The sequence below is a fragment of the Limulus polyphemus genome, unplaced genomic scaffold, assembly GCF_000517525.1.
Source record: "Limulus polyphemus unplaced genomic scaffold, Limulus_polyphemus-2.1.2 Scaffold1131, whole genome shotgun sequence".
Lineage (NCBI taxonomy): Eukaryota > Metazoa > Arthropoda > Merostomata > Xiphosura > Limulidae > Limulus > Limulus polyphemus.
The window spans coordinates 148,769-175,815 of record NW_013666741.1 but is presented as its reverse complement, the minus strand read 5'-3'; the positions used below and the strand labels follow the sequence as shown (position 1 = coordinate 175,815).

At 34.1% G+C, this 27,047-nt stretch overlaps 1 protein-coding gene across 2 annotated transcripts in view; it reads left to right on the top strand.

Moving 5' to 3' along the window:
* Nucleotides 1-681: 681 nt before the first annotated feature.
* The window catches only part of LOC106462276 (centrosomal protein of 120 kDa-like), a 148,972-nt gene continuing 122,606 nt past the window's right edge, over nt 682-27,047 (top strand). For both annotated transcript variants that reach the window (XM_022389480.1, XM_013922178.2), the window contains exons 1-3: nt 682-887; nt 19,626-19,897; nt 21,171-21,512. In XM_022389480.1, coding sequence (XP_022245188.1) covers nt 830-887; nt 19,626-19,897; nt 21,171-21,512 — 672 coding nt within the window. In that variant the 5' untranslated portion in view covers nt 682-829. The remainder of the gene's footprint in view (nt 888-19,625; nt 19,898-21,170; nt 21,513-27,047) is intronic.

The window sequence follows — 27,047 nt, the reverse complement described above, 5'->3', positions numbered from 1 at the left end:
GGGGGGGCTTGTTTTAAAGTACTCACGCAAGCATACATAAGCGAATTACCTAAGCATTGCCCTCCCTAGAGACCTTTGTATCTCTCGCCATTCCTAATTTTGAAATGATAGGCAATTAAAAGGGAAGGCAGCTAGTCAACAGTATTTTCTAATAGCAATGAATAATCAAATATTATTTCGAGCACTAACCAATAGGACATGTCTGACATTTTACTGATATGATTTTCAGCCGTATCGTTTAATACAGAACATTGATCTGAAAATGAGTAATTGAACTGCAGTCAGAGAGTGTGTAATTGAACTGAGTATTGTTGAAGGTGAGCACGTGAGACGTTCGTTGTTATAGCGTTTGTTATAGTGCGACTGTTGAAATTAAGTGTATCATAAAGTTGTATTCGGAAAGAATAAACCAGTTTTATTTAAGAAAGGACTTGTGTCGCTAAAGTTTCGTCGGAACGAATTTACGGAAAATTAACTAACAGGTTGGGGAAGTGGAGATTTGAGATCAAAATTTTGTTGTTTCAGATAAATAATTATTATTTTATATATTTTAAAACCAAAGAAATCATTTTTTTCTTCTTTTCATTATGAGGAAACGCCGTGGTAAATTATTATTATTTTTTATTTTACAGTTATTGTATAATCATATACACTAGTTAGAATATAGAAGCACTTTTTATCATAATTACGTAAATGAAAATGGCGGTTTTCTTAAAGTGTACTGACGAACTAAAGTAACGGTAGTATCGATACGAGATAATTTAGTTATGTGTATAAATTATTAATGTCGGGCCATGGCAACTTAAAAGTGATGGAATCTTGGTATTGAATGAAAAAGCTGAAAGAAATGAATGTTCAACTTTTGATAGTTGTAAATGTTACACAGGGTTGGTATTATTTTATTTTTTTACAAATTAAAACTTACCAAACTTAGTATTACTATTAATAACGACTGTAATATAAAATTAAAAACATTACTAGAAACAGTATTAGTAATATTACACTGGTTGTATTACTAGTATGAGTAACATTATCACTATTAATAATTTTTATAGGTCTTACTCATTCACTACCGTTACTTGTACTATTTAGTTTCCAATACTTGGTAGGCTTATAGTTATAAGTTATATGTAATTCTCCCTGTTGTTTATAGTGTTAAGCCTAGCAAATACTTTCAGTTTCATGTAAGTTCTTACTTTTAGAAGTAAGATTGAAACTCGTTGTTTCTGAGGCTTATTAGTTACATTGTAAGTATTAGTGTTAACGCTGGGTGTAAAGCGACCAAAGCATGAAAACATTTAGTTTTAGAGTCTTGACTTTTCTTTAGACCACAAACATTTAACTTTTAAGTTATGAAGTCTTGTTAGTTTGTGAAAAAAATTTCTCGTTCATCCTTTTTAAAAACTTATTTCTTATTATAAAAAATAAAAACTCCAGACCAGCATGTATTTCATATAATAATTTAGGGCAGTTAATTAATACTGAATGACATGTCTGATGTCAATTGATAATCAAAAAGAATATTCACCAAATCTATTTTAGTTTTTCTGTGATATCACAAACCTAATAAAAGCAGTTTTCATACCATATACTTAGCTGGATGGACCAGTTAATTAACAAATAATGACACTTAATTGCTCCAGTTCTCAACATTACTGCTAAGACATTTTTTTTCCAAATCTCTAAACCAGCATTTATTTGTCTAAATTTGGCAGTTATTAACACATTTCCATTTGTTATATGCCATTTGATTACTCCAACTATCCCCAACAATAACTGGAAAAAACTATTTTCAAATGTATTGTAGTTTTTCGGTAACATAAAAACCTCTCCAGATTCGCATACTTTTATCTGGATGAGGCAATTAATTAATTGTTGCTCAGCATTAAAGAAGGAATTAAAATTTAATTTTAAGATAACTAAATTCAAGCAACATAACAAGGTGACAATTTGTCAGTAATTTTAACTTTTGTATAGAAGTGGTTTCAAACAACTGATGTATAACAAGATGCATAGTATGTATGAATTTAATTTCAATAATGCATTACAATATGCAAAATTCGGGATGTAAAACCAGTTGTAATATACTTTCTTGTATCATTTCAAAAGAAACTATGATTGCTTTAATTGTTTTGTTTTGAGTTTATGTACTGATTAAGTATTATTTTATTACATGATGCAGCTTTTATAGTAAAGAAGATTGTTTTTTAGAATGTGTACTAGTGTGCTCATTCTCAAATACACAAGTTTTTATTGCATAGATCTGTCAAGACCGCACATAAAATTTATTTATGTATATATATATATATATGTATATGTGTGTGTGTGTGTGTGTATATATATATATATATCTTGTATGTTTGCATACTTAACATAATTTTAGACAAATCTGTTTCCCACAAGTGGTTTTCCTGGGTTCCTCTGAACATTGAAGGTGATACCAATCTTATCATTTCCCTTAGCAAAGCACTATTTCTTTTTATATATTTTTTAACCATAAAGCACAATGGATCATGTTGATTTAAAGTACTTGGAAAGTAGATTTGACAGGAATGTGACTTTGGATCATTGATTAGCAGTGAGGTTTTTGAAAATGGTGACATATTTTGATTTGGCTAATATAATCCTTTCTTTGGTTTAGGGAATATGTCTTAAATGACTGTAGAACAATTCAGTACTTTTCAGACTATTCAGTTTCACATTGTCATCATAGAAAGTCATGATACATCCACCACAAAATATTTGTGCTTAGAGACATATGTGAACACTGCAGTTCCAAGAGACCACCTGAGGTATAATATCGTATCGTACACGAAATATCTCATCAGTCATTTTCTTCCAGCTATTCTGATAGTGAAAGTCCATAAAACTGTGTATTCTCTTGATAACCAGTTCATAAAGACCATTTATTTTAGTATAGTATGAGTGTTACATTTAGTTATTTTTAGAAGTGATAGTTTATAGCAGGTTTGTTTATGTAACTGTGCGAATCATACCTTATGTAGCTCAATTGTAAATTGGTAATTGTTGTTTTAGAACCTTCTATGTTTTTCTTGAATATTAATACATCATAATATATTGTATGTATAAAGTTCTAGGTCTCAGTTGCTATTTATAAATACGTGTCCAAAATGTAGTTCAAGTAAGACAAAGTTAGTGAGAGATATAGTCAAATAGATCTAGATTGTGTGTTTGTAAGTTTAGTTGTAAAGAGTGTATAGAAGGTATTGTAAGCTGTACGATCTGCCGAAGAATGTTAGCTCAATGTCATCCTTCTTTAAATAAAAATATTACATGAACTTGATGATTGTTCCACCATACTCTTTAATTTTGGTGTAATGAGATTTGACAACATGGCTTATCTCCTCCCCAGGACCCTTCATGCTATACTAATAAATACGTGACTTAGCAGGGGAGAATTTACTACTGACAAACATACATCAACATTGTGAACACAAGTCTGTTCATTGTAACCATCTCCAAAAAATGTTCTCACAGATTGAGGATTAGGATGAAAAAGAAATTCATTCCGATTGTAAACTTATCTAGGTGATGGAAAGTACTTGTAGAGTTATTTGGCAAAGGAGATAAAATGTAAGAACAAATCATAAAATTGTCGGTAAGGTCGATATCGACCAGCAAGTGTGTTGCGGAAGAAGTTTTAACTTCTATAATTCTCTTCCTAGAATAAAGGATGATAGTAATTGTATTCAGGGTTTAACACATTGTTTTAGGTGATCATGGAACTAGTGTTATTTTAAAAAAAGAATTTTGCAAAGCTACTTGAAAAAAAAATTATCTACCTACCTACCCACATTTTAAATTCAGTTTAGGGTTATAGCAACCAAAACTATTTTAAGCCTGGCCCAGCCTTAGTTACTTTGCAACAACAAAGAAAGGGCAAGCAAGTTTGGCAGCAATATCTTGATTACTTGGAAAGTTGGAATAATTTAAAACAATAACAATTGGAAACCTTAATTTTATGATGATAGTTATTTTTGTAACATTCATTATAATTGTAATTTTGATTAATCAATTATTGGAATAATTTTAACACTACTTTTCATGAGAATCAACTTAATCATGGTTTTGATTAACAATTAGTTTCTATGACATTAATTGATATAACCAATACTCAGTTAATAGATTATTTATTTGAGTTGCCCAGCTCTAATTTTTTGTGGACAGTCATTAATTTTTCTAAATAATTTTATTTTTATGTTAACTACAGCATGTCTTTGTTAATACATGAACAATGATTTGCAATTTCTTATTGTATTATTGGTAATGGTGCTATGATATATTACAAGCATAGGTCAGATGGTCAGAGAATAACATACTTTAATCAGGGAAAAATTTGGGAATTTCATTCTTTCCAAAGTGTAGCAAATGTGCTGAGTATTTCAAGGTCAAAATTTAAATGCACACTCTGAAGTTTTAATGAAAATATCGGGTGCACTGTACCTTCAAATAATATCTTTGAGGTCTGTAATCACGGTGTTAACATTCATATTAAATTCTTTGTTTATATTCAAATTCTGCTTAACTGTTGTGTTTTTGTTGTGTAATTTCATGTTAAGCAACACATGAATGAATTCATATAATATTCATACCTATGTGTAAGACTTCATACATATATATTTATTTATACTCTTGTATTACTATATACATATATTACTGTTATATATTGTCACATACTCTAGTATGTCTGGCTTACTTGCATATTACTTCTGGGATTACTTTATGAAGCTATGACATTGTACCTGAAGTCCTGTATTGTGCAGCAATCACACTGAACTTGCTTTATATTTCAGGCATCGCAAAAAAAAATCACAGGCAAAATTCAGCCATACATTTTAGCCAAAATTCTTATGAGACATGATTGATATTCATTACTGTTGTGTGTCATCATACACTTAGAGGAGAGACAACTTCCTCACTACCTAGAGACATGTCATGTTTTCCAAGTTTATGGGGTTAGAATCTTGTGAAGACCAGCTGACATGCTTTGTAGAGTTCTTGCTACTTGACTAGATCATGTGAGTGATATTCTAGAAGTATCAGACATCATTTTTGGAAAACAAAGGTTCTAATACTCTTTCAGTTATTGATTTTTTGATCATGTGACTATTCTAGCTTATGATAATCAAATAGTTACCATCTGATACCCAGTAGATATCTGCAGTTATGAAACTCTCCTCAATAGTTTGAAAAGTAAAGGTTGCTAAGCCATTTCAGTCTCATTAATCTTATAACCAACAAGTCATCCTAGGTTCTTGAAAGTCAACCAATCCCAGCTATATCATCCAAGAGGCCAGTTGCTGTGGTTTGGCCAACTGCCCAAGTTGTCTTTCACATCTTACTCCAGTGATTTCTTCTCTGTCTAATTGTGGACAGCTAGATATATATTTTCACCTCCTTATTGGATGAATTGGCACAACATAAGATGGTCTTACTTTCTGTGACTTATCAGCCTCAACATTTACTCTTGATCAATTCATTGTACTACAGGTTTTTCTATGGTGTACAAATGCAGGTTATTTTTATGTCCCATCTGTTTTCATGCATCTCACATTTACTGTAACTCGTATGTCACTGGACCAATTTGCTGGAAGTATGGATCTTTCAAGCAGTACCTGAACTGCATTCGTGCCACCAGCAAGTACCATCGCCAGACTCAGTCTACAAGTTGATAGAGCCATTCTTTTGATGTGTGGATCTCTTCCAGTGCTCTGCCAACACATCAGCTATGGACTGTGCTGAAGTGTCAACCAATGGGTAAGCTTTGGCCAACTTTGTGAAGTTGTTTATAGTAACAAGTATGTACAAATGTTTATTCAGTTTCAAGAAATGTGTCAGTGATATCCAGGAATATTCTGTGCAGATCTAAGAATTCTCTGCAGGATCTTACCCTGTTTCAGCATCTTCAGTCTTTGTTCTCTGTATGGAACATACCATATAGCATTCATCCCAGGGACAAACATATCAATTCTAGTCTTTGTGGTATGCAAAGTCTGAAGAAACTGGCTGTAGAAATCTGGGGACCACTAGATGCAGCACAATTCAAAAACAATGGATTGGTGGTTGATAGCAACAATACATCATCCCTTCCTACACTCTTAACTGGCTGTACAAATGTCACAAGTTATGTTTGTCTGTGTTACATTTCCCTATTTATGCTGGACGAGTCTTATCTTGGTGTATGACAGAGAGTACCCATTCTAGATCTGAGTCTTTCAGTTGCTCTTCCCAGAGCTCCAGAAGTGTTAGTCCTGGAATCTATCTACTAGTGGAATTCTCTGCTGCATGGCTTGACACTGTTATGATAAAAATAGTTTCAATTCCCATATTGTGTCCAGGTTCAGAACTTTTAATAAACATACAGCATCTTGCCATTTATTGAGACAATCTGTCCGCACTTCCCTGTTGCGGGTGATGCACAATGATTAAGTCATATCCTTGTAATGTTGTTATCCAATGTGTTATCATCCCTTTCAGATTTTTTAAATTTCATTATCCATTTCAGCAAAAGTATGGATCACTCACATGATGAATCTCCTTCCAAAGAAGTAATGTCAACATTGCTTTACAAAGAATATGACTGCAAGTAGTTCTTTCTTTATCATACAGTATTTATGTTCAGGAGCCATGATTCTTTGACCAGTATACATGATTATATGTTATACTCTGTCTTGCAACTGTGATAACACTGGTCCTATGTCCAGCAGAAACTTACTGTCTTATCCTGGATATGTTAGTACTTGAGCCTCCACTAAAGCAAGCTTTAGGGACCTGAATGCCTATTTACATTACTAGCTCCTTCTAAACAGTGTCTCAGTTTTAATCAGAACAGACAGTGGTGCTGCTGTCATGGAGAAGTTAGCCCAAACCATCAGTAATATGTTGGAAAACCAAGTAAACATCAGACTTCTCACTTAGTCACAGGTTGAGGTCAGTCTCTCACCATTGTTATATTAGCAGAATCTGTAGACTCCATCTATATCTACTATAAAACCAAAATATTGCATTTAGTATGAATTTGAGTGGAAAAAGTCTGCTTCATCTGCTGGAATACTATTTCAGATTCTTAGCCAGATATGAATGTGTGGCAAAATATCAAAACAACTTTGACAAAAAACAGATATCACTCCCATTGCAACCCTTTCATTGTAAAATCCATGAGCCTCTCAAAGGTGGCAGGCATATAACACAATCCAAATGGCATGATGCAAAACTCATACAAGCCATCTCTTGTGCTTAAAGCAATCATATGCCTGCTCTTGTGATGCACTGGGGATGTCAGTGCCAGAACTGAGTTTGCAGATACCTCTCGACACTTCAAGTTAGACTACCACTCTGATCAGTGGATACAGTTTTTATTCTGGTGAATGGTGATACACAAGAATTAAGAGTAGAGATAAATCTCCAAGTATGTATAGAATATGTTTCTCACAGGACAAATGGTCACTCCTGTATCAACTAGGAACTCAATCTCTCACCCCTCTACCCTTACTGGTATGTATTGAGCTCCTCTTTGACCTCAGAGAGCTAGGCTGACCATCTTCTGGTGTAAGATGTCTACCATGCTCCTTCAAATCAGTAGCCAGACCCAGCTCAACTGTATCCCAGTCTTTCAGTTGTGCCTTAGTTAGGTGCTCGGTGGAATTCAGGGTTAGGCTGTCCAAGCTCAGCATCAGGCATTGGACTGCCACTCCTGAGATCAGCTGATTTAGGCAGTTGCTTGCCTAAAACACTGCAAGAAATGCTGTAGGTCTTCTTTTGCCACACCTTTGAACATCAGAGAGGGAGGGAAGTAATATGCTTCATCTCACTCACAGGGTCCTGCTTTCGCCTTTTCCTTGCAGATTTTTGGACAATACCTGGCTGGGATGTCACACCACTGATGTTGCAGTAAGTGTATTTAGGAACTCCAACTCTCAAATGAATTGCTCTCTACAGTTTGTTCATCAGTCTGTGTGACTCCGGAATTCTTCATGATCCATGGTCATCCTGACAGAAAGGCTCGGCTGCCCCATGCTTTATGGTTTGTACTAGTTGGTGCTCACTCTCTCATCTGTGGAGGAACAGTTATGAATGGTGGACTTCTGGTCTTAATTGGCTGGTTTTGGTTTCCTTTAACCAGAGTTGGTCTTTTGTTACTCTGGCTGGTGACAGCTTGGAAGTCCATAAGGTTTCGGACTTGCCAGCCCCACCTTCGCGACTCTCAGTTGTCTGTGCTTCTCTTACACTGAGACAGATTCTGAAGGATAACATCCAATCTGCTGTTCAGGGTATACCAGACATTGGCTGATCTACTTTCGTGTGGCTGCTGGGAGATCAAAGTAATGGAACTTTCACTCTAATGCAAGTCCAACATCCAGAAGAGGTCTTCTCCTAGTCCAACATCCAGAAGAGGTCTTCTTCTAGACTGAAAACTCTCTCATGTAACTCTCCCACTCCATTTTTAATACTTCTACTTACATAAAATGTCATTCTTTATGTAGAAAGCAGTTTATTAAATTTGATTACAGTTGAAGTCAGGGCAGTATGCACTTTCACAGAATATTTTGCAATAATATCCTGTGGTCAAACACAAAAATTTCTCCTTTCTATCTACTCTGTAGTATTTTCAGGTAATGTGATTTCTTGCAACAGAAAATTTGGTAGGTCCACTATATAATACATAGTTTGGCAAGATAAACTGCAAAGTAATACTGGATTTTACTTGAGGGTGGTCAATTTATACCACTCAGTGCCTAGGTCAACAAGTCTTACCATTATATATTGTCTATTGAACGTGTCCTTTTGTTTTTAGTTAATTATTTTTTAATACAACTTTGAAATTAATATGCCATTATCATTATAAGACTAAAACAGCAGTGTTACACTTGAAATGCATAATGTGCCACATAAATATGGAAAATGAATAAAAAATATACCTTCTATCTGGTAAATTATAAATGTAAATAAATGTAAACAAGCTGTTTTGTAAACACATGCTTTCAAAAAATCCACATATTCAATTGTAATACCTACTTTTTAAATATTGTACCAGAATAGCTAATTTCAAGTTATTTCACATTAACCAAGTTAATATGCAAACAGTTGTGCATCACCTACAGTTCTTAATGATTAACACTAAACACCTCTCACATATATGGGATACTGGGTAACTCAGAACTGTATGTTAAGCTTGTGCATTGTTGAATGTTTAGGAATAATGAAATATTTATTCACTTATCAGTCACCTGTTGCAACAATACTGTGTAAACTTTTCCAGACAATTCAGTATTATTTTAAATTTCCATAAGCATGTTAAAGATGATGTTGGAGCCATAAATGTTATATCTATAACTACACATTTACTCAAATGCTTTGAGGAAAAAAATCATGACTCATTTATTAGGCATATGCATACATTGCCAAAGTAAAAACCTAGTATGTTGGATATTTTTTGGGTAGGCTAAATTTAAATTGAAACATACAACTTAGAATAATGTTAATTAATTTTATAAAATTAAACTTTATAATTTTATCATAAAAAGTTAGAAAATCATTATGGAATGAATAAATATAAAATTAGAAAGTCTTCAGATAATATAGTACTATTGTATTAGCTGTTGTATGTTTTGTTTTTACAATGATGCTTTGATACATGTGAACTTTTTAAAAATTAACTGTGTAACACTATAACCAAATGTTTAATATTTTTCACATGAAAGAAAAGAGACTTCCACAGTAATAATATAGTATGTTGGATTAATCAGTGCTGACTCTATACTCCTAAAGTAACCTAAATAAGTGAAACAAAATTAAAGTAATGTTAATATATTTTGTGATGTAATATTTTTAATTATTATAGCTATACCTTACAAAGTTTAAAACAGTAGGGAATAAGTAATAAAAAAACCAAAATAACATTAGTTTTATTGTGGTGACAACGCTCTTTAAATTCTCAACTGGAGGACTTAAGTCTAGTGTGTGTGTGTGTGTGTATTGGCAGTTTGATTCAGTAGGTCTTGTTACTTTTGCATTTACAAATGCATTGCTGTTACCTTTTTTGCATTTTATTAAAATTTCCTTTATATTATTTAAATATATCTAGCAAAATTCTGCATTAACACGACTTCTGATCACAATGTAAATATGGTCCATAAAAACATTACACTACATCATTTTTTGAAGTAAATCCTGCACTATGTAGCTTGACAGGTAACATAAATTATGTGTAATGCCTGTACAGTTAATAAACATGTAAGGAAACAGGTACTTATTGATAATGTGGTGTGTAAATAAATTCTAGCACCTAAAATTACATAAGCAAAATGGAAGCAAGAACAGAAATATGCAGGAAGGTTGATGGAAAATGGAATATACAGCACTCTGCCAAATTCATTTCTAAACTAAATGATTTAAATCACTAGTCTGACATGTAACATATATATAGCTGTGGTAAGGAAACCAACTTGAAATGAGAAATTATTATTTTTGTTTTGCTCTATCATGTACAAAAATTAAGTGTACTCAGTTTTTGGCAAGTATGTTTGGATTGAATTATGTTTTATTTATTTGCTTTCATTAAACAAAATTTATTATTAATCTAAGGGTTGAAATGTTATATTTAGTACTCTACAAATATTTTTTGGGCTTATTAGAGTGTGTGGTAATCTTTATTCTTTACTATATTATTATTTAACTCTTTAATACAGAATTGATGAACACAGGAATTTAAACCGTTGTTCATTGTTAATAAAAGCAAAATCCTAAAAGTTATATTCCAATTGTAGGTGCTTATTTTGTGGGATGATGATGATGAAGTAAGTTGAATTTTAATAAAGATGAGTAGATTTTCCTAATGTTTGTGCAAACAATGCATACTCCTATCTGCTAAAAGTGAGTTTGTGCTAAGAAATGAATGGACTGGCCACAAAGTGTGATACACACTGAAAACAATTTTTATTTGACTAAACACAAATTAACAATGTGTGTACTTCATCTTTTGGATAAAGGAAAGTTGCTTTTATTTGGGTTTTTAATTGATCATGCTAGCTCTACACCCTAGACTGCTTTCCAAACTCAAGATTTTAAGCCATTATAATGACCTTTTCACATTGACTCTCTCACGAGAATCTGACAATTTTTCAGCACTGATCAGCAGCAACAATTTGACACATTTTGACAAAAAAAGGAATACATGCATATCTGGCAAAAGCTCATTGCAGGCTAATCAAATGTTTCCCTTCTAATGCATTAAGTAGGTTTTGCTTTAACCCTATCATCCTGGGTATCCTTTACTGTGCATGACACAAGGTTTTAGTCTTACATTCAAAATTTTATTAAACTACTTTTTGTTTGTATTATACCAATTAGAATAGCATAACGTCTTAGCTAATAATCTATATTTTAATAGTATACAAGTTTTAAGTTCTTAATTCTACAAGGAAATATAAAAAAAATATTGAACTTCCACTAGTGTGACCTACGTGACACATTTTGTTTTAGCATGTCATCATTCCTATTTTATCCATCACCCCTTGAAAATGTACGAAATTAAAAGCAAAATACTCTGTAAAATTGTTATTGCTCAAACAGACCATAATTTTTATAGCCTTCAGTTTTGTTTGGTTACAGAAAATCAGACCCCTCCTGTGACTCTTTCACAATTTGTTGACAGTTCTCTCTTACATTTAATTATATATTACCTATAACCAATAGAAAGTCACGGTTTTCATCTATCAAATGATGTATTATATAACGTATTCTGAACATTAATTTCACTCACAGTACAAGATTTGTTCCCATGAGAAAGTTAAGGACTAGCTTGGATGAATTTGTAACAGCTTTTGTTGCATAGTTAGAGAGCCAGGAAAATTTTGAGAGGTAAGGCAATTTGTCTGCTTTTTGCATTTTATTAGTCTATATTATTTAGTTCATTATTTAATTAAATAAAATTTATTAAGTGCATTAATATCTATAGTATAAAAATTAGGGTTAACTCTTATTGAAACTCGAAAGCAAGAAAAAAAAGAAGATAAGGTAAGTACTATATTTCTTGTTTTTCATATTTATTCTTTATTATGATAAAAATAATTAAAATCTAAAATATGGATTTTTTTAAAGTTATTTGAGACTAGATTAGGTAAAATAGATAATAATAATTGTATAATTAAAATGGTTCATGAGGCATGCACGTGAACAATTCATGGATAATGTAATTCAATAGCATAACGTGAGCTGCATGTTCCCCAAGTGATTTACAACTTATAATGGCGTGGATAGTAGTTTAGACATGGTTCAAAGGGCAATAAAACAATAAAATATAATTATATATAGATGTATAATGATACGAACTTAGAGCTACTTAGGATAAACGAATGTAGTTTCATGTTACAATTTGAAGTCATTCTAGAAAGAAAAAAAAAGGTTAATTTAGAGAAAGTAACAGATAAACTATAAAGTTTTACTGGAAAAAAATGTTTGAAAATTTGGAGCTTTTAGGGACTACACAAAGGAAATTTGAGATGAGGAAAAGTATTTTTAATTTTAACATGAAAAGTGCTTTGCACACAGACTATTGAAAACAAATACTCAATATGTTCATGGATAAATCCTTATTTTATTAAAAATACTTTACTAAGAAATATGAGTTTTTGTATGTGAAAGACTTGTAATATTAACTGAAAGACTGCCAAATTTCATGAAGATATACCCACTATATTGAGAGTTATAAGTATTAAATCTGTGAAGACAAAACGAGTACAAAAAGGTCACATGGTCGGTCTAATTGACCGAGCCTGTATTGAAAGTGTTAAGATGCTATGGTTCCTTTGGGGTATATATAATGAACCAGAATGTCACCCAATTAAATATTGTCCATATAATCTATTTTAGGATATGGACATGCAGCTTGTTGTTTCACATGGTGCTAGTAATAAAGTAATGATAATATGATAGGTGTTTTATTCTTAGTTCATGGCTGAGGCTGCCTTTCATTAACCAATGGCCATATTGAAAGTGATTGGCTTCTTTGGTTTAGACTACTGGCTAATTTGTTGATTTGAGTAACTCTGCTGGTCTGATGTTTTATGAGTTGGATTCAGCTTTCTAAGGCATGCTACCAGAAAGAATACCCTGCACCTTTTATCATATCACATGCCTTTTGTAATGTTTTTTTATTCCTTCAAGTCCTGTGCTAAGTTGTCTATGTTTTGTTTTGAGGTAAACTTGCATGTAAAAGGTAAAATGGTGTTAGCCAAGTCTTAGTTAAGTTAGTTCAACAAAAGTGCTGTGTTTTGCAAGTAACCCATCCTATTGGAAATAAGTGTTCTGATACAGTACTTACCTCCACTCAGAAGATTAGCTATTCTCATTCAGTGCTACCCTCTATATGCAAACATTTTCTTTACACCTGCCAGGAGCTTTGCACTCCCCCTTGTTGGAATTAGTACATTCCAATATGTGTCTCATGCAAATCATCGTGCATCATCTGTTAACCAAAAGTAGCATAGTATGCTTACATGATGCATGTGACTCCCTCTACACTCCTCTACTGAACCTTCACTTCTCGTTTGGCAGCTTTTGAGTACAGACATTTTCTTTTGTGCTTTGTGCTTTCAGATTGACATATTTTGATTTTCCTTTGAAGTGGTTCTATTTTTTTTGGTTGTACATTACCACATTTTTCCCAGTTTATTATTGTCGCTTTTCTGCACTACATATACAATTGTGTGCAGTTTTCATGAGTTATGTATTCTGAAGTCAATATTACCACTTTGGGGATCACACCAATGACCAAACTTCTGTGTCAGGTCTCAGATGCAGGCAACCCAGCTGTGGATCTTTTTGATTTTGTCTGTTGGGAGTTTGAATGCTACTTGGGTCACCCTGTTTCCCCTGATGTTGCTCGAGCTCCTTCTGAGTCTGCTGGCATTATTCAGCATGACAACAATTTGATTGTCTTTTTCTCTATCTCAGTTCCCATTCCTTCCCAGTTCCAGCCTGACAATTCACCTAGGCCTTCCTTAGCTTTCATGGATTTTTTTATCTGAGGTTTGTGACATTTTGTTTCTACTATTTCTTATTCCTCTTGTCTTTCTTTGTTGCATGAGCATTCTTCTCAACCATTTTTGGTCCATGTGGATCACTTTCTCTCCAAATTAGGTGAAGGGATCAGTATGCCCTTGCTTATCATCAGGTGAAGTATCTGTTTTTGGATCACCAGTTGTTGGGTTTCTTGTTACCTCTTTGGGGTGGCTCCTGAATCTAATGTTAGTGTCATGCATTCTCACATTTGTGTTACCCCTGCTATCCTTCTCTGGTGTCTTCTATACATCTTCTCTTGAAGGCTCTCCACAGCAATCCCAAGGAATTTTCTGTTGCATCGTTCGGGCCTTTGCTCATCATATTCATACTTTGGGGTTGCAGTTTCATCATTACGTGGACAACTGGCTACTTGTAGCTCATTCCAAGCAGGAGTCGATCAATCCCACTCACCAACTCCTTTTTGTAGCAGCTTGAGTGGGCCGACTGATAAAATTGGAGAAGTTGATCCTTTGACCCATCCAATACTTTGTGCATTTGGATGTCTTCTTCGACACCAACATCAGTCGAGCTCTCCCTTCTCCTGTATGCCTCAGTTCAAAGGAACTTTTAGTTCATCATGCCCTCTCAGCTTGATCACTTACTGCTGGAGAGGTTCTATGGCTTTTGGGGATGTGGTCTTTCCAAGACTGCATTGGTCCTCCTCGGCCATGCCCATATGAGATCCCTGCAGTGATGGAACTTTGCAGGGGATCCTCTTTCAGCCACCATTTCCCTTCCTTGAAAGTCGATCTGCTGTGATGGCTCAACACACTGCATACTTTGGTAGGTGTGCTACTTCATCCCCATGTCCGCTTTTCCATTTATTCACAGATACTTTCCTTCAGGGATGGGGGGGGCTTGGGTCGTTCACCACGGAGCTTTGGCTGTTGGTCTGCAGAGGAACTCATCTTGCATATAAATGTTCTCAAACTTCTGGTGGTTTGTTGTACGTTATCTCACTTCCTTTCTCTCACTCATCACTGTCTGATGATGGTTCATTCCAACAACTGTATGGTAGTGGCTCATATTAACCACCAAGGGGGCACATGGTCCAGAAATCTTTGTTTTTAGACCTTGGATCTTTAATACTGGGTCAAGGCACATCACATTCCTCCTCTCGTATGTCACGTGCTGGGTGCTTTCAATCTGGTAGTGGATCGTCTTTCACATCCGGACCATCTCTATCCCAAGGAATGGTCATTAGAACTGATCATTTTCAGAGACCTTTTCCTTCTATGGGGTTCTACCCAATTGAATGCATTTGCCATGGGTCTCAATATAAAGTTTCCCCTGTTTTGGTCACCAGTCCCACAGGCTCTGGCTGTCGATGCCTTCAGCCACGATTGGTTTCACAACTATCTTTATGTGTACCCACCCATTTGTTTGCTTCATTAGATGATTTCTCTTGTACACTCCACTTCATGTTGGGTCCTACTGAATGTATCCCATTGGCCAGCACAGCTCTGGTTTCCAAGACTCCAGTGTCTGCTCCTCTCACCACCTGCACCTCTTCCAATGTTTCCCTCCCTTCTGTGTCAACTTCGATCCCCTGCTCTTCATCCTAATCTCCACAACCTGCATCTTTATGCCTGGCTTTTGTCAAGTTCTTGGTGAGGAGATCCGGCTTCACTCATCGAGTTTCCTCCCTGTTAGCTACTTCTATTTGTCCATCTTCCATGGAAGTTTGCCAGCACAAGTGGAAGGTCTTACACTATTGGTCTGCTGACAGGGGATTTCCTGCCACCAAGCCTTCGGTGACTCGGTTGGTGGAATTTCTCACCTGGCTCTTCGACCATGGGTCTTCTGTCTTTTTTGATTCCTGGACATAGGGCAGCCCTTTCCCATACCTTCCATTTCTCCAGATACTGTAGGGTTTTTACTTCCCCTGTTCTCACTATGCTCATGCATTTCTTCCAGATTCAGAGGCCTTCTAGGTGTTCTTCCCTTCCAGATTGGGACCTTAATGTGGTCCTCCATGCCCTCTCTTCATTTGAACCACTTTCCCCGTGTTCCTTGTTTCATTTGTCACTTAAGACCTGTTTCGGTCTCCTTTTTGTCTGCAGATGTTGCCGAACTGATTTATTTACCTTTAATGTTTCACATACCCTTTACCATCCTACCTATCTTCTCCTTTATCCTGACCGTTCTTTTCTCCCCATCACTGCAGCAGCTCAAGGTTGTTCCTCATTTTCTCCTATTTCCCTACCTTCTATCTCCCATGTTTATTCTTGTCTGGACCCCGCTAGACTGCAGTGTCGCATCAGTGCCCTGCAGTGTTATATTGCATGTACAGCTACTCTCCGGAGTATGTGCAACTGTCTTTTCATTCCCTGGCAAGCCTCCTCCCTTTGTGATCTTTCCCCTTCTGCCCTTACCGATTGGATCCGCCTTCTGGTCTGTTTGGCTTACTCCTCTTTACCTTCTTCTTCCTGTACCTTATTCCACGTGTCCTCCCATTAAATTTGGCATCTTACATTTTCCCTCGTTTACCGTCTTAGTTGTCCATTGGAGAAAATTCTTCAAGCTGGCATGTGGACCATGCCCAGTATGTTCATCTCCCATTATCTTCATGACATCAAGCTTTCCTCCACATTGGAGTTTTGCCTTCCATCTGTGGCCATGCTTCAGACTTCGGTGCGACTTGAACTGGTAAGTTTTATTCCTTTTCCTGACCAGATATTTTTTCACTTAAAATCTGCACTGTAAGCCATGTTGACTCTTGCTCTATCATCCGTGGTTCTGCACGGTCACTGTAGAGATGGATGTTCCACAAAATCGTTGGAAGGTTATCTACTTCGTGATATATATGTATGTCCATTCTGGACTGTACCACCCATGGACAGCATTGGTAAAGCAGAAGGAGATAGCTGCCCATCCCTGCCATTCCTTGAGTGAATAACTCGGTGTGGTCTGCTTTACAAAATATGGTATCGTGGTCACCTATTGCACTGTCTTGGGTGATGACATTCCTCTGGACTCTCCAATGCATTCTCACCCCCCCTTTCTTTGAGTGAAGTATGAGAATATGATTGACCATGTAGGCACCCTCCTGATTGGGTTCTGCTTACAAATTGGCTATAACCCATTCAGTCGAGAGTAGGGTGGTTGTATTCTGCTGGTGTAGATGCGATGTGGTCTCCTGATACTATTTACATATTCAACAATATCCACAACCACTGGATTGATCCATCACTTTACAAGCTGATGTGGCCTCCTTATACTAATTATACTACTGTGGAGTTGATCCATCACCAAACTGGTTGACATGGCCTCCTGTTACACATTCCATACCATATTGAGTTTGTTCTGGATCAGTTCACCACTTTTGATTGGGAGCCCTCGTCCAACCTTCGCGTGGACGTCGGTTCCCATCATTGAGGTGTTGGAATCGAGGGAACCAATCAATATGAGTCCTCGCACAAGTTGCATTCATCCTTTTGATGCCGGATGGCCAGTCCCAGATTACTGTAGGGTGTTGATCCTTGTGTAGTACCCAGGAATTAGAGCTGATCTAGAGATCTTAGAGAAGGTTTTGGATGTAGTTGACTTGCAGAGTATGGTCTGATGCACCCTAGCCACTGTACACCTCACGATTTCTGCCCGTGTGTTTTACGAATTATACACAAGGGCAAAGAGTATACCTGGCTAAGAAGTGGTGTAGTTCCCTTCCTATGATCTCCGGATCTCTTTTTTTTCATGGTCAGAGGTAAGTACCATATTGGAAGTTATAATTTTCCTATACTGAAAATTTATTTCTGATAGGTACTTGCTTCTCACCCCCCCCCCCCTTCTCTGGTGCTCACATGGGAGTCATGTGAGCATACTATGCTACTATTGGTTAATAGATGCATGATGATTTGTATGAGAGACAGACACATTGAAATGTACTAATTCCAACAAGGGGCAGTGCAAGGCTTGTAGCTGAACAAGAATAGCTAATCTTATGAGAGGAGGTAAGTACTGATCAGAAATATATTTTCAGTATAGGAAAATTATATCTTTAATTCCAAGTTACAAATGAAAATGTATATTTTAGCATACTTATAGATTTCTACTTTTTGATTACTAAAGGAGAAATTTTCAATATTAATTTTGTCATGGTGGAAACTATATTTATTGCATTCTGGCTACATGCATACTGTATTTAAATATAAGTTCATATGAGAGAGAGAAAAAAATCCTGGCCACAATAGAAACATCCAACACCTGGGCACAAATCATAAGGTGAGTCATCATGTAATGTGCCCTGGTTTTTAGAGGTACTAGCGGAAGTAAGACCCAAATTGCATTGGGGTACACCGTCTATCGAGTTTAACCTCAACTTTGCTGGCTTCACATGATTAAAAAAAAAGAAAAATTGAGCAGATGTTGGTACTCTAGCCCACAACATCCCACATCTTGACCACCTTTTGCTGTCTACAAGTATTAATATTTATGACAAAAGAAATGCTTTTAAATTTTTGAACTTCCCTCTCCAAACAGTAATGTACCACCAAATGCCATACTGAGCATTGTTCACTTACAGCTTTTTGGATATTGTACAATTTGTAGTAATGTACAGTTCTTAATATCTAATAGTAATATATTAGTACAGAATTTGATTTTTAATGGGTTCAAGGAGAAAACTTTAATTAAGTATTTTATTTAAATTATTTTATAATAAACACAGAAAATATTTATCCAAGTTTGAAAATAGTGATTTAAACAATATTTAATATGCAGAATATAAAATAATTTTTAGAATTTATTGCAGGGGAAATAATTGGAATTGCTTATTGGACATTTCATATCTTGTATTGGTAGATTAATGTAGTGGTAGTAATAGTACCTTCCCTATATAAAACCTGCTACTATGTGGATCTCTTTACAACCATTGAAGATCCAGATAGTAGCATGGAAGGATATAGGATGGGAGCTATACTTATAATATTGGTTTGGCTTAGTATAATAATACCTTAACATTTTGGTATTTATCTCCAAACATCATATTGGGGGCTGAAATGTTAACCTCAAGGACAGTTTTGCTGTCTCCCCCATTGATGTAATGTATTCTATTATATCTTGTTGCTTTTTTATTTTTTTCTTATGTGCTACTACCTTCCCACATCTGGCTGCAGACAGTGAAAGGTGGTAAAGATGTGGGATGTTGTGGGCTAGAGCACCAACATCTGCTCAATTTTTTTTTTAAATCATATGATACCTGCAAAGTTGAGGTTAAACTGGTTAGATAGTGTATCCCCAATGCAACTTGAGTCTTACTTCTGCCAGTACCTCTAAAAACCAGGGCACATTACATAATGACCCATCTTATGATTTGTGCCCAGATGTTGGATGTTTGTATTATGGCTGCAGTTATTATTTTTTCTCTATATATCTCTCATGAACTTGCATTTAATTGTATTTCATCTCAGGTTTGGGTATGCTGCATAAGGTTCATGCTATCCTTCCTTACTTTGTATTCTCTTCTTTAATTTTTAGCTTTTCTAAATAATACATATATATTTAGTAATATGTACTCCTTTCAAATATTTTCTTATGTGTAGGCCGTAACTTTCAAACTCGTCAGTCACACTCCCTTTTAATTGAAGCCAAGTTTGATGGTGAGGTGATGAGCACAGATCCTGTACCTCATACTACTGATCCAGATTTTAGCACGGAGCTCGCATGGGAAGTGGACAAGCGGTCTTTACATTTACATCGATTACAACGCACACCTATCAAATTACATTGTTTTGCTATTAATAACAATACCCAGGTTAAGGAACCTGTTGGGTATGTGGTTCTTGATATTCGGCCTGCTCAAGAAAATAAAGCAGTAAGTTCTCTCCCATTGAATCTAATCAGTAAGTTAGCATAATACGTATATTAAACTCAGTAGGCTAGGAGTTGAAAATAATTTAAACTGGAAAACATGGATTGATACAGGATATAGTAGGAAACCTATACATTCAGCAATTTTACCATATGCTTTACTACTGTCTCAAGTAAATTATATAATATTTTAATTAAATTACATAACGAGTTAAAGTACATAATTGTATTGCTTTCAAATATTGTATTATTTATTGAAAAGTAATTTGATTCTGTGCTAAGATTACAGTGAATGATAAGTACCAAATGTTATACCACAATGAATTTAATGTATTTAAGTTTACTATTAATTATTTGTATTTTTAATGTGTTACAGAAAATAAAGTAAACATTTAAAAATTGGAAGATGTGAAAAACTATTTTTATTGTATAGAACTGATTTTGAAATTATTTTTTACTGATAAATTTTAAAATCCTGGCATTTATAAATTCAAACAATTATGCTTGATTTGTGTTATTGAAATTATTATAGATACTACATAATATGTGACATGTGATAGCAGGTTGTTTGATCAATTTCATTGAATAATCTTTCATGTTTTTACTGTTGATCAGGGTTTCCTGAAGTGGTCGATATCAACCCCCTGTGGTTGATGAGATGGTACAGGGGGTGAATATAGACATAGGGGTCAATAGGGGGGGTCAAAAATGGCCTCTACGGTAAGGTTGGCCTTAGTAACTAACCACCCTATGCGTAGTAGCAACAGTGAGTGAATGACTTTCGTTCCTTTTCTTGAATCTTCTATAGTGTATAAATTCACACTTTATAAGTTTCTCAAGGGTTCAACAACTCCAAAAGGTTTGGGAAACCCTGCTGTGAATTTGAAATTTGTGTATATGTATTAGAATTGTTGTAACTTTATTAGTTATATAATGCTGGCAGTATTCTGAGAAAGTGATAGCTAAGATATAGGACTTTTATATCATGGAGAAGTACAATTGTGTAATAGTTCTACTTGTCATTCATTATGTGTATATGTAGTTTAAGAAATTAAGGAAAACTTAATTCTCTTAAATTTGCTACCCTTCTTTTCAGTCTTCATAATTTTCGTAAGTTTTGTAGCACTTGAAGATGTATAACAAAACAAATGTGAAAACATAACTTGGAGAGATGGTTATGTGTTGTAACATAATAAAGAATCAGTAATAAAGACTGTGAAGATAATCAAGGGAGAGTTTAAGTTATTCCAAATTGATTATTTTAATTTTTGTTACAGGATTTCAAATGGCATACTCTTCTTAATAGCAAGCATGCTAGGCACAAACCTGAACTTTTACTCTGTGTGTACCTTGAAAGAGAAACACCCAATAAACTCAACAAGGAAACAGAAGACCAACTTCCAGATTCAATGATTCCATCTAATGATGAAAATGTAGCTACTCATATGACGCCTTTGAAAAATAAGAAGGAAAAATTTCCATTAATGATACTTCAGTCAAATCAGCTCAAGCCTTTGTTAAATTCTGATGAAGGATTTTATCAAATTGGACCTATTGAAAAATGTCAAGAGAGCTTCATATTTTCTGTAACAGTGGCATTTGCTGCTAATCTTTCTCAGGTTAGTAAGCATTTAAATGAAAATTACTTTAATGACACAAAGAGTAAATGACTTACAGTCATTTTATAGAGGCTATAACGTGTTTCGATACTGATAACATCTATTGTGAAATATAATTTTTCTCGAGTTTTGATAAGCCTTCACTGTCATTTTTATCATGCAGTAGTATCTTAGATGGTTTGGCTTAGACCTTAGATGGGATGATTATCTTGTTGTTAGAATTATTGATAAGTTCTAGTAGTAGGTAGTTTTTACTGTACAGTCATTACTTGTTAATCTGTACTCATTTGTAATGAAGTATTTATTCTGGGTTATTGAGATATTTGGATAGTTGAATCAGTCAGTTTGAATGCAATGGACACTATTAATAGCATGCATTGTCAATTGATAAATTTAGGGGACTAGACTAGTGAGGGTGAGCAGGCAAATGTTTGTACAATAATTCTAGCAGTTTATTATTGTGTGTATGTATATATATGGTCAATAATTACACAAGTTGCATAACTTTCTTTATATGGCTTGATCATTTTGACTGACCTTGTAACCATTGCTATACATGCTATAGCTTTGAATGTAGTTAGTATATTTTCACAAAATTTGGCAAGCTTTTGCTAAACATTTGCAAGACTTTTGTAGAAAAAAAAATTGATTTTCTAATCAAATGTTTTAATTAAATATTTGTCTGTTAATTTATGAAGCCTTTACTGAGTTAGTATGAGTGAAAGTGATTTTCATGCTAAGAATAAAAATACTTCTTTACATCTTATATTTCATATTTCATGTACAGAACCTCCTATATGAATATCACAAGTTTTTCTTTTTCTTAAAACTTTATACTTTATCTCTTATTTTCTCTACCCTAACATTAATTGTGAAATCATTGCTCTTTGAACCATGTTTAATTGCCATGACAAGCAGTAAATCACTGGAAGAGAGAGGGGGTAACTAAAGCAGAATAAATGAATGATACAGATTACCACATGCACATACTGCATGCTTAACATGAGGAGTGATGATGTAAGAATTTTTTTCCATTTAATTTCTCTTATATAAGCTAATAAGTTTTTAATTTTTAGTTACTTTTGTTAAAAAAATACCAGTAAAAAATATGCATAAAAGATAGAAATTAAAAACTCAACTTCTGACCAGTTTGCACTTGGTCAAAGGCTATGTGTGCTTTCATAACCCTAATTTGTTGAAAAAGTACAATTCATGTAGATTTCTCACAAGTGTCCCACAGTGAAGGGTCTCAGACTCCAATTTTTTTTTCAAGGTCCCATAGGTAGAATTTAATAAACTCAAGAAAAAAAGCACTTCAGTGTCAGTGAAAAACTTTATTTACAATTTACACTAAATGTTTACCTTCTGATAGTGGAAAATGGCATGTTAATGTTCAATGAAAAACTTTATTTACAATGCACACTAAATGTTTACCTTCTGATAGTGGAAAACGGCATGTTAATGTTCAATGAAAAACTTTATTAACAATTTACACTGCATGTTGTTTCTCTCTTTGATTGCAAAGTAATTTTCATGAAAATTTCATTTGCATAACCTCTAAAATCTCTTAAATAAATATCAAATGTTTTTATCAGTAAAATTATATTATCTGATATATTCTCTACCCTAACTTTTGACTGACCATGTAACCACCATGAAAAATAGGAAATATATATCCTAAATAGTTTACGGCTCTTAACAGTCTATATCTAAGTAGTCTTATTATTTAATTGCCCTTTGAACTGTGCCTAACTAATAATCCTACCACATAAGTTGTAAGTAACTTGGTGAACGTGTAGTTCATGTTACTGTATTAATTGTCATAATGCACAAGCTGCTCACAAACATACTTGGTGAAGAATTGTTTTAAATTATTTTTTCATTATCTTACCTAATCTAACCTTATCAAATCTATTGAGTTTCTACATTTTAGTTACTTTTATAATAGTAAATGAAGAATGTATATGAAAAACAAGAAATACAGTACTTACCTTTGACATCATGTTTTTTTGCTGTTGTTACTAATAAGATTTAAGCCGACTTCTTTTTTATACTGATGGTATTTGAACACTAAATAATTTTTATTTACTTTAGTAATGCATTTAAGAACACAGAATACTAGCACACAAAGTGAACAATGTCTTATAACTATCAAAATTTAACTAGCTTTCTAAGTTTGGCATAAGAGCTTTTAAATAATTCCCTAAGCTTGTTAACCTGAACACTGGTAGAGAAACTTTAAAACTGCAGATGAAAGAGACAATACTTTATACTGAAAATAATGTTATATAATACATCATTTGATAGATTAAATCTTTTCCTTTCTATTGGTTACAAATAATAAAGTATAAAAGATCAGAAAGAACTATTGGTAATTTGTGAAAGAGGATGTAACAAGTAAGTGTGGCAAGTGGGTCTGATTCTTTATTTTTTGACTGTGAACAAGTAAGATTGAAGGCTATAAAAGTTAGAATTTGACTAAGTAATATCTGTGTTATAATGAGAAATTTATGATAAATTCTTTAGGGAGGAGTGGCAAATAGATTAGATCTAGGGAACAAATGTCATGATTCTCATACTAGGAGAGATTGAGGATTTTATATATATACTTACTTACACAATTAAGAACTTAAAACGTTTAATATTAAAATTAGGTTTATTAGCTATGTTTTGATGCTAAGTTGATTTGAATAATTTGGTAATAATTTAGTTTAATTAAATTTTGATTATAACTCTGAAATGGTCATGACATGCCCACTTTGACCTACCTGTAGCAAGATTGTTAAAGTTCAAAATGTTTGCACTCGGTCAAATATCATGTATGCTTTCATAACCCTAGTTTTTCCTACTAAGTTTGTGGGGAAAATAAATCATGCAGATTTCAAATTTAAATATTAGGAAACCAAAAAGAAATCACTCACTTGATTACCATGTGCAATAATTACTGTGATTTATTTGGTATTCTAACTAAGTTATAATTATGTTTAAAAAATTCCATTACTTCTCAGAGCAATGACTTTACTCAACACATGAAAAGCTTTTCTTATGAACTGCTATCTTTGTTTGTCAAAAATAAACAAAGGAACAAAAATTTTCTATACATTATAATATAAACTATTGGTTATCAACATGACAATGTTAAAGAGAATGATCAAAATTTCTTAAATGACAGAGAGTCTGGGAGGAGTATGTCACTCTGGGTTGAACAAGTACAGTGATATTTCAGTAAAGCAAGAAAATGAGGTTGAAAATTTATATTCAGAAATGCCACTTACCTCTTTGCACCACTAAGAACTATTGCCTCATGCACAACTGCCCGTAAAATTTCCTGCACATGGCACAAGCCTTGACCAAACTCCCACTCATACATGTGTTTATGTGTATTACACCAGCCTATGATGTGATTATCGTAATAATGATTATCATAGCCCTCCACCAGTAGGAGGGTGACATGACCTGTATGTGTAATAATCCCCGTGAGCATTAGCATTTGATCATAGGCTCCTTCCTTTGTTCAGACATGGTTTTTCCTGTGGTTTTGAGGTTTTAGTTGCCTTAATTGACAACCTTTCTTTCTTTAGTGCTTCATTGCTTTTGTTCTTGTTGCACTTTTGTTCCATCCACCTGATTGCAACTTTGTTTTCTACCTTAGACTACATTCAACAATGTATGACAAGTAAAATATATATATATACATTTAAAAAAATTCCTTTTCAGGCATTTTCTCTAACTGACTTAGCAATAACTGAAGGTGCTTTACCTGTTATGGACCTGACATTCAGTTGTTATTCGTTTAGCTCGCTTACTATAGAGCACACACCAGCATGTGACAGGTCTCAGGTTTCACTTTGTGGTAAAGTATTTTCTATGTCATGGATAACTTAGCTTCCACAATTTTATTGTGTATGTCTTGTCTGTGTGATTATCTCTCAAAAATTCCTACTCCTAAATAAGGATACACTCTGACAATCATACAGTCATTTTTTACATCACCTGTTGGGATTACCCCTACTAAGACTTTCAGCTTCCTCACATTGGACTTGCAATTTTGCGCTAATATTTATTGGGTTTATCCCTTAGCTTGTCATGTGCCAGAGCTATGAACGTGGTGATGGATTGTCTCTCTCAGCTGGACGGGGTTCTAACCATGGAGTGGTTGCTCCACTCTCGGTTTTTTCATTCAGTTTGCTCAGATAGGCACATCTCTCATTAATGTTTTGACTATTCTTAAGCCTTTTGAGAAAGGTCGCGGGTGAAAGGCCATGACATCTCGTTTGTTGATTCGCATTCAGAATTTTATTAAACTACTATTTCATGAATTTATGTCAATAATTTTGGTATCAAACTGTAGATTATAATTCAAATTTTAGTACTATATATTACTCAATTTCTTAATTGAAAAGCAGATATTAAAAACACAGATAAACATCGATTTTTGTGTGACATGTGGTATGTTGAACGCAGCACTGGTTCAAATTAGAGGTTTTTGAAGTCAAAATGCTAAGTCTATAGTTTTGTATGAACTAGAAACTCAAATTACCGATATTGACAAGCTAGAATATAAAATAAGAGCCTCTTATCTTTTCTGTTTGCTAAGATATTACTCATGTAATAAAACAAACACAGTGGCACCCTGCCCACCTCTTTCCATTTTTGGAAATGCTCCTTTATATACACTTCTATATATGACATGAATAACCAATTTAAAGCTCAGAATGTCCCCTAATGACTCTCTCAGCCATTTTAATGGTCTTGGCACCATTTCTTTTTTTTGAACCAATATTTCAATTAGGTAGGGTGTGTCTTTGGTCTGCTTGAAATTTTATATATAGTGGAATTTTATGATATTAATGTAGTAATGTATGCTTTTTTAGTTATTCAAATGCATATATATTAAAACATAAAAAGAAATTATTTTGTTTCATATCCTCCATGTGCAAAAGCAGCAACCGAGTACAAAGGTCGTAACTAGAAGAGATAATTATTTGCTTTACTTCTTTAGTTACTGTTCTATGTTTTAAGAAAAATAAGTTTAAGAACTTATTTGAAAATAGCAATAATCTATGTACATATATAATGTATAATAATTGAAATATGACTGTATTTTACAAAATACTAGTCTACTAAAACAAAGCCAAGACAAGTTACTTCGTACAGACCAAAGGTCAGTTTTATGTTATTTAATATGGTAATGTGAGTGCTCGTGAGCCGTGTCATTGTAACTTCTGTATTGTTAGCTAGGCATGGCTGAAAGGTCAATATAATAAAAATAATAAATGTACAATGTTATGAGATCTAAGCTATTTAGTCTAAACATTTATGTTTTTGTGTTATAGTTTATACTCATTCTATAATGAAAGAGGCATAATTTATATTTAGTTTGCAATTTTCCATGGTGGTTGTGAGATCGGTGAAATCTACTGAACCTGTACAGAGATTAATTAGTGAAAATAACAGATAAAATATACAGTTTTTCTTAAGAAACATTTGATAACTATCTGGATATCATAAAGATTTTGCATGTGAAATTTCAAA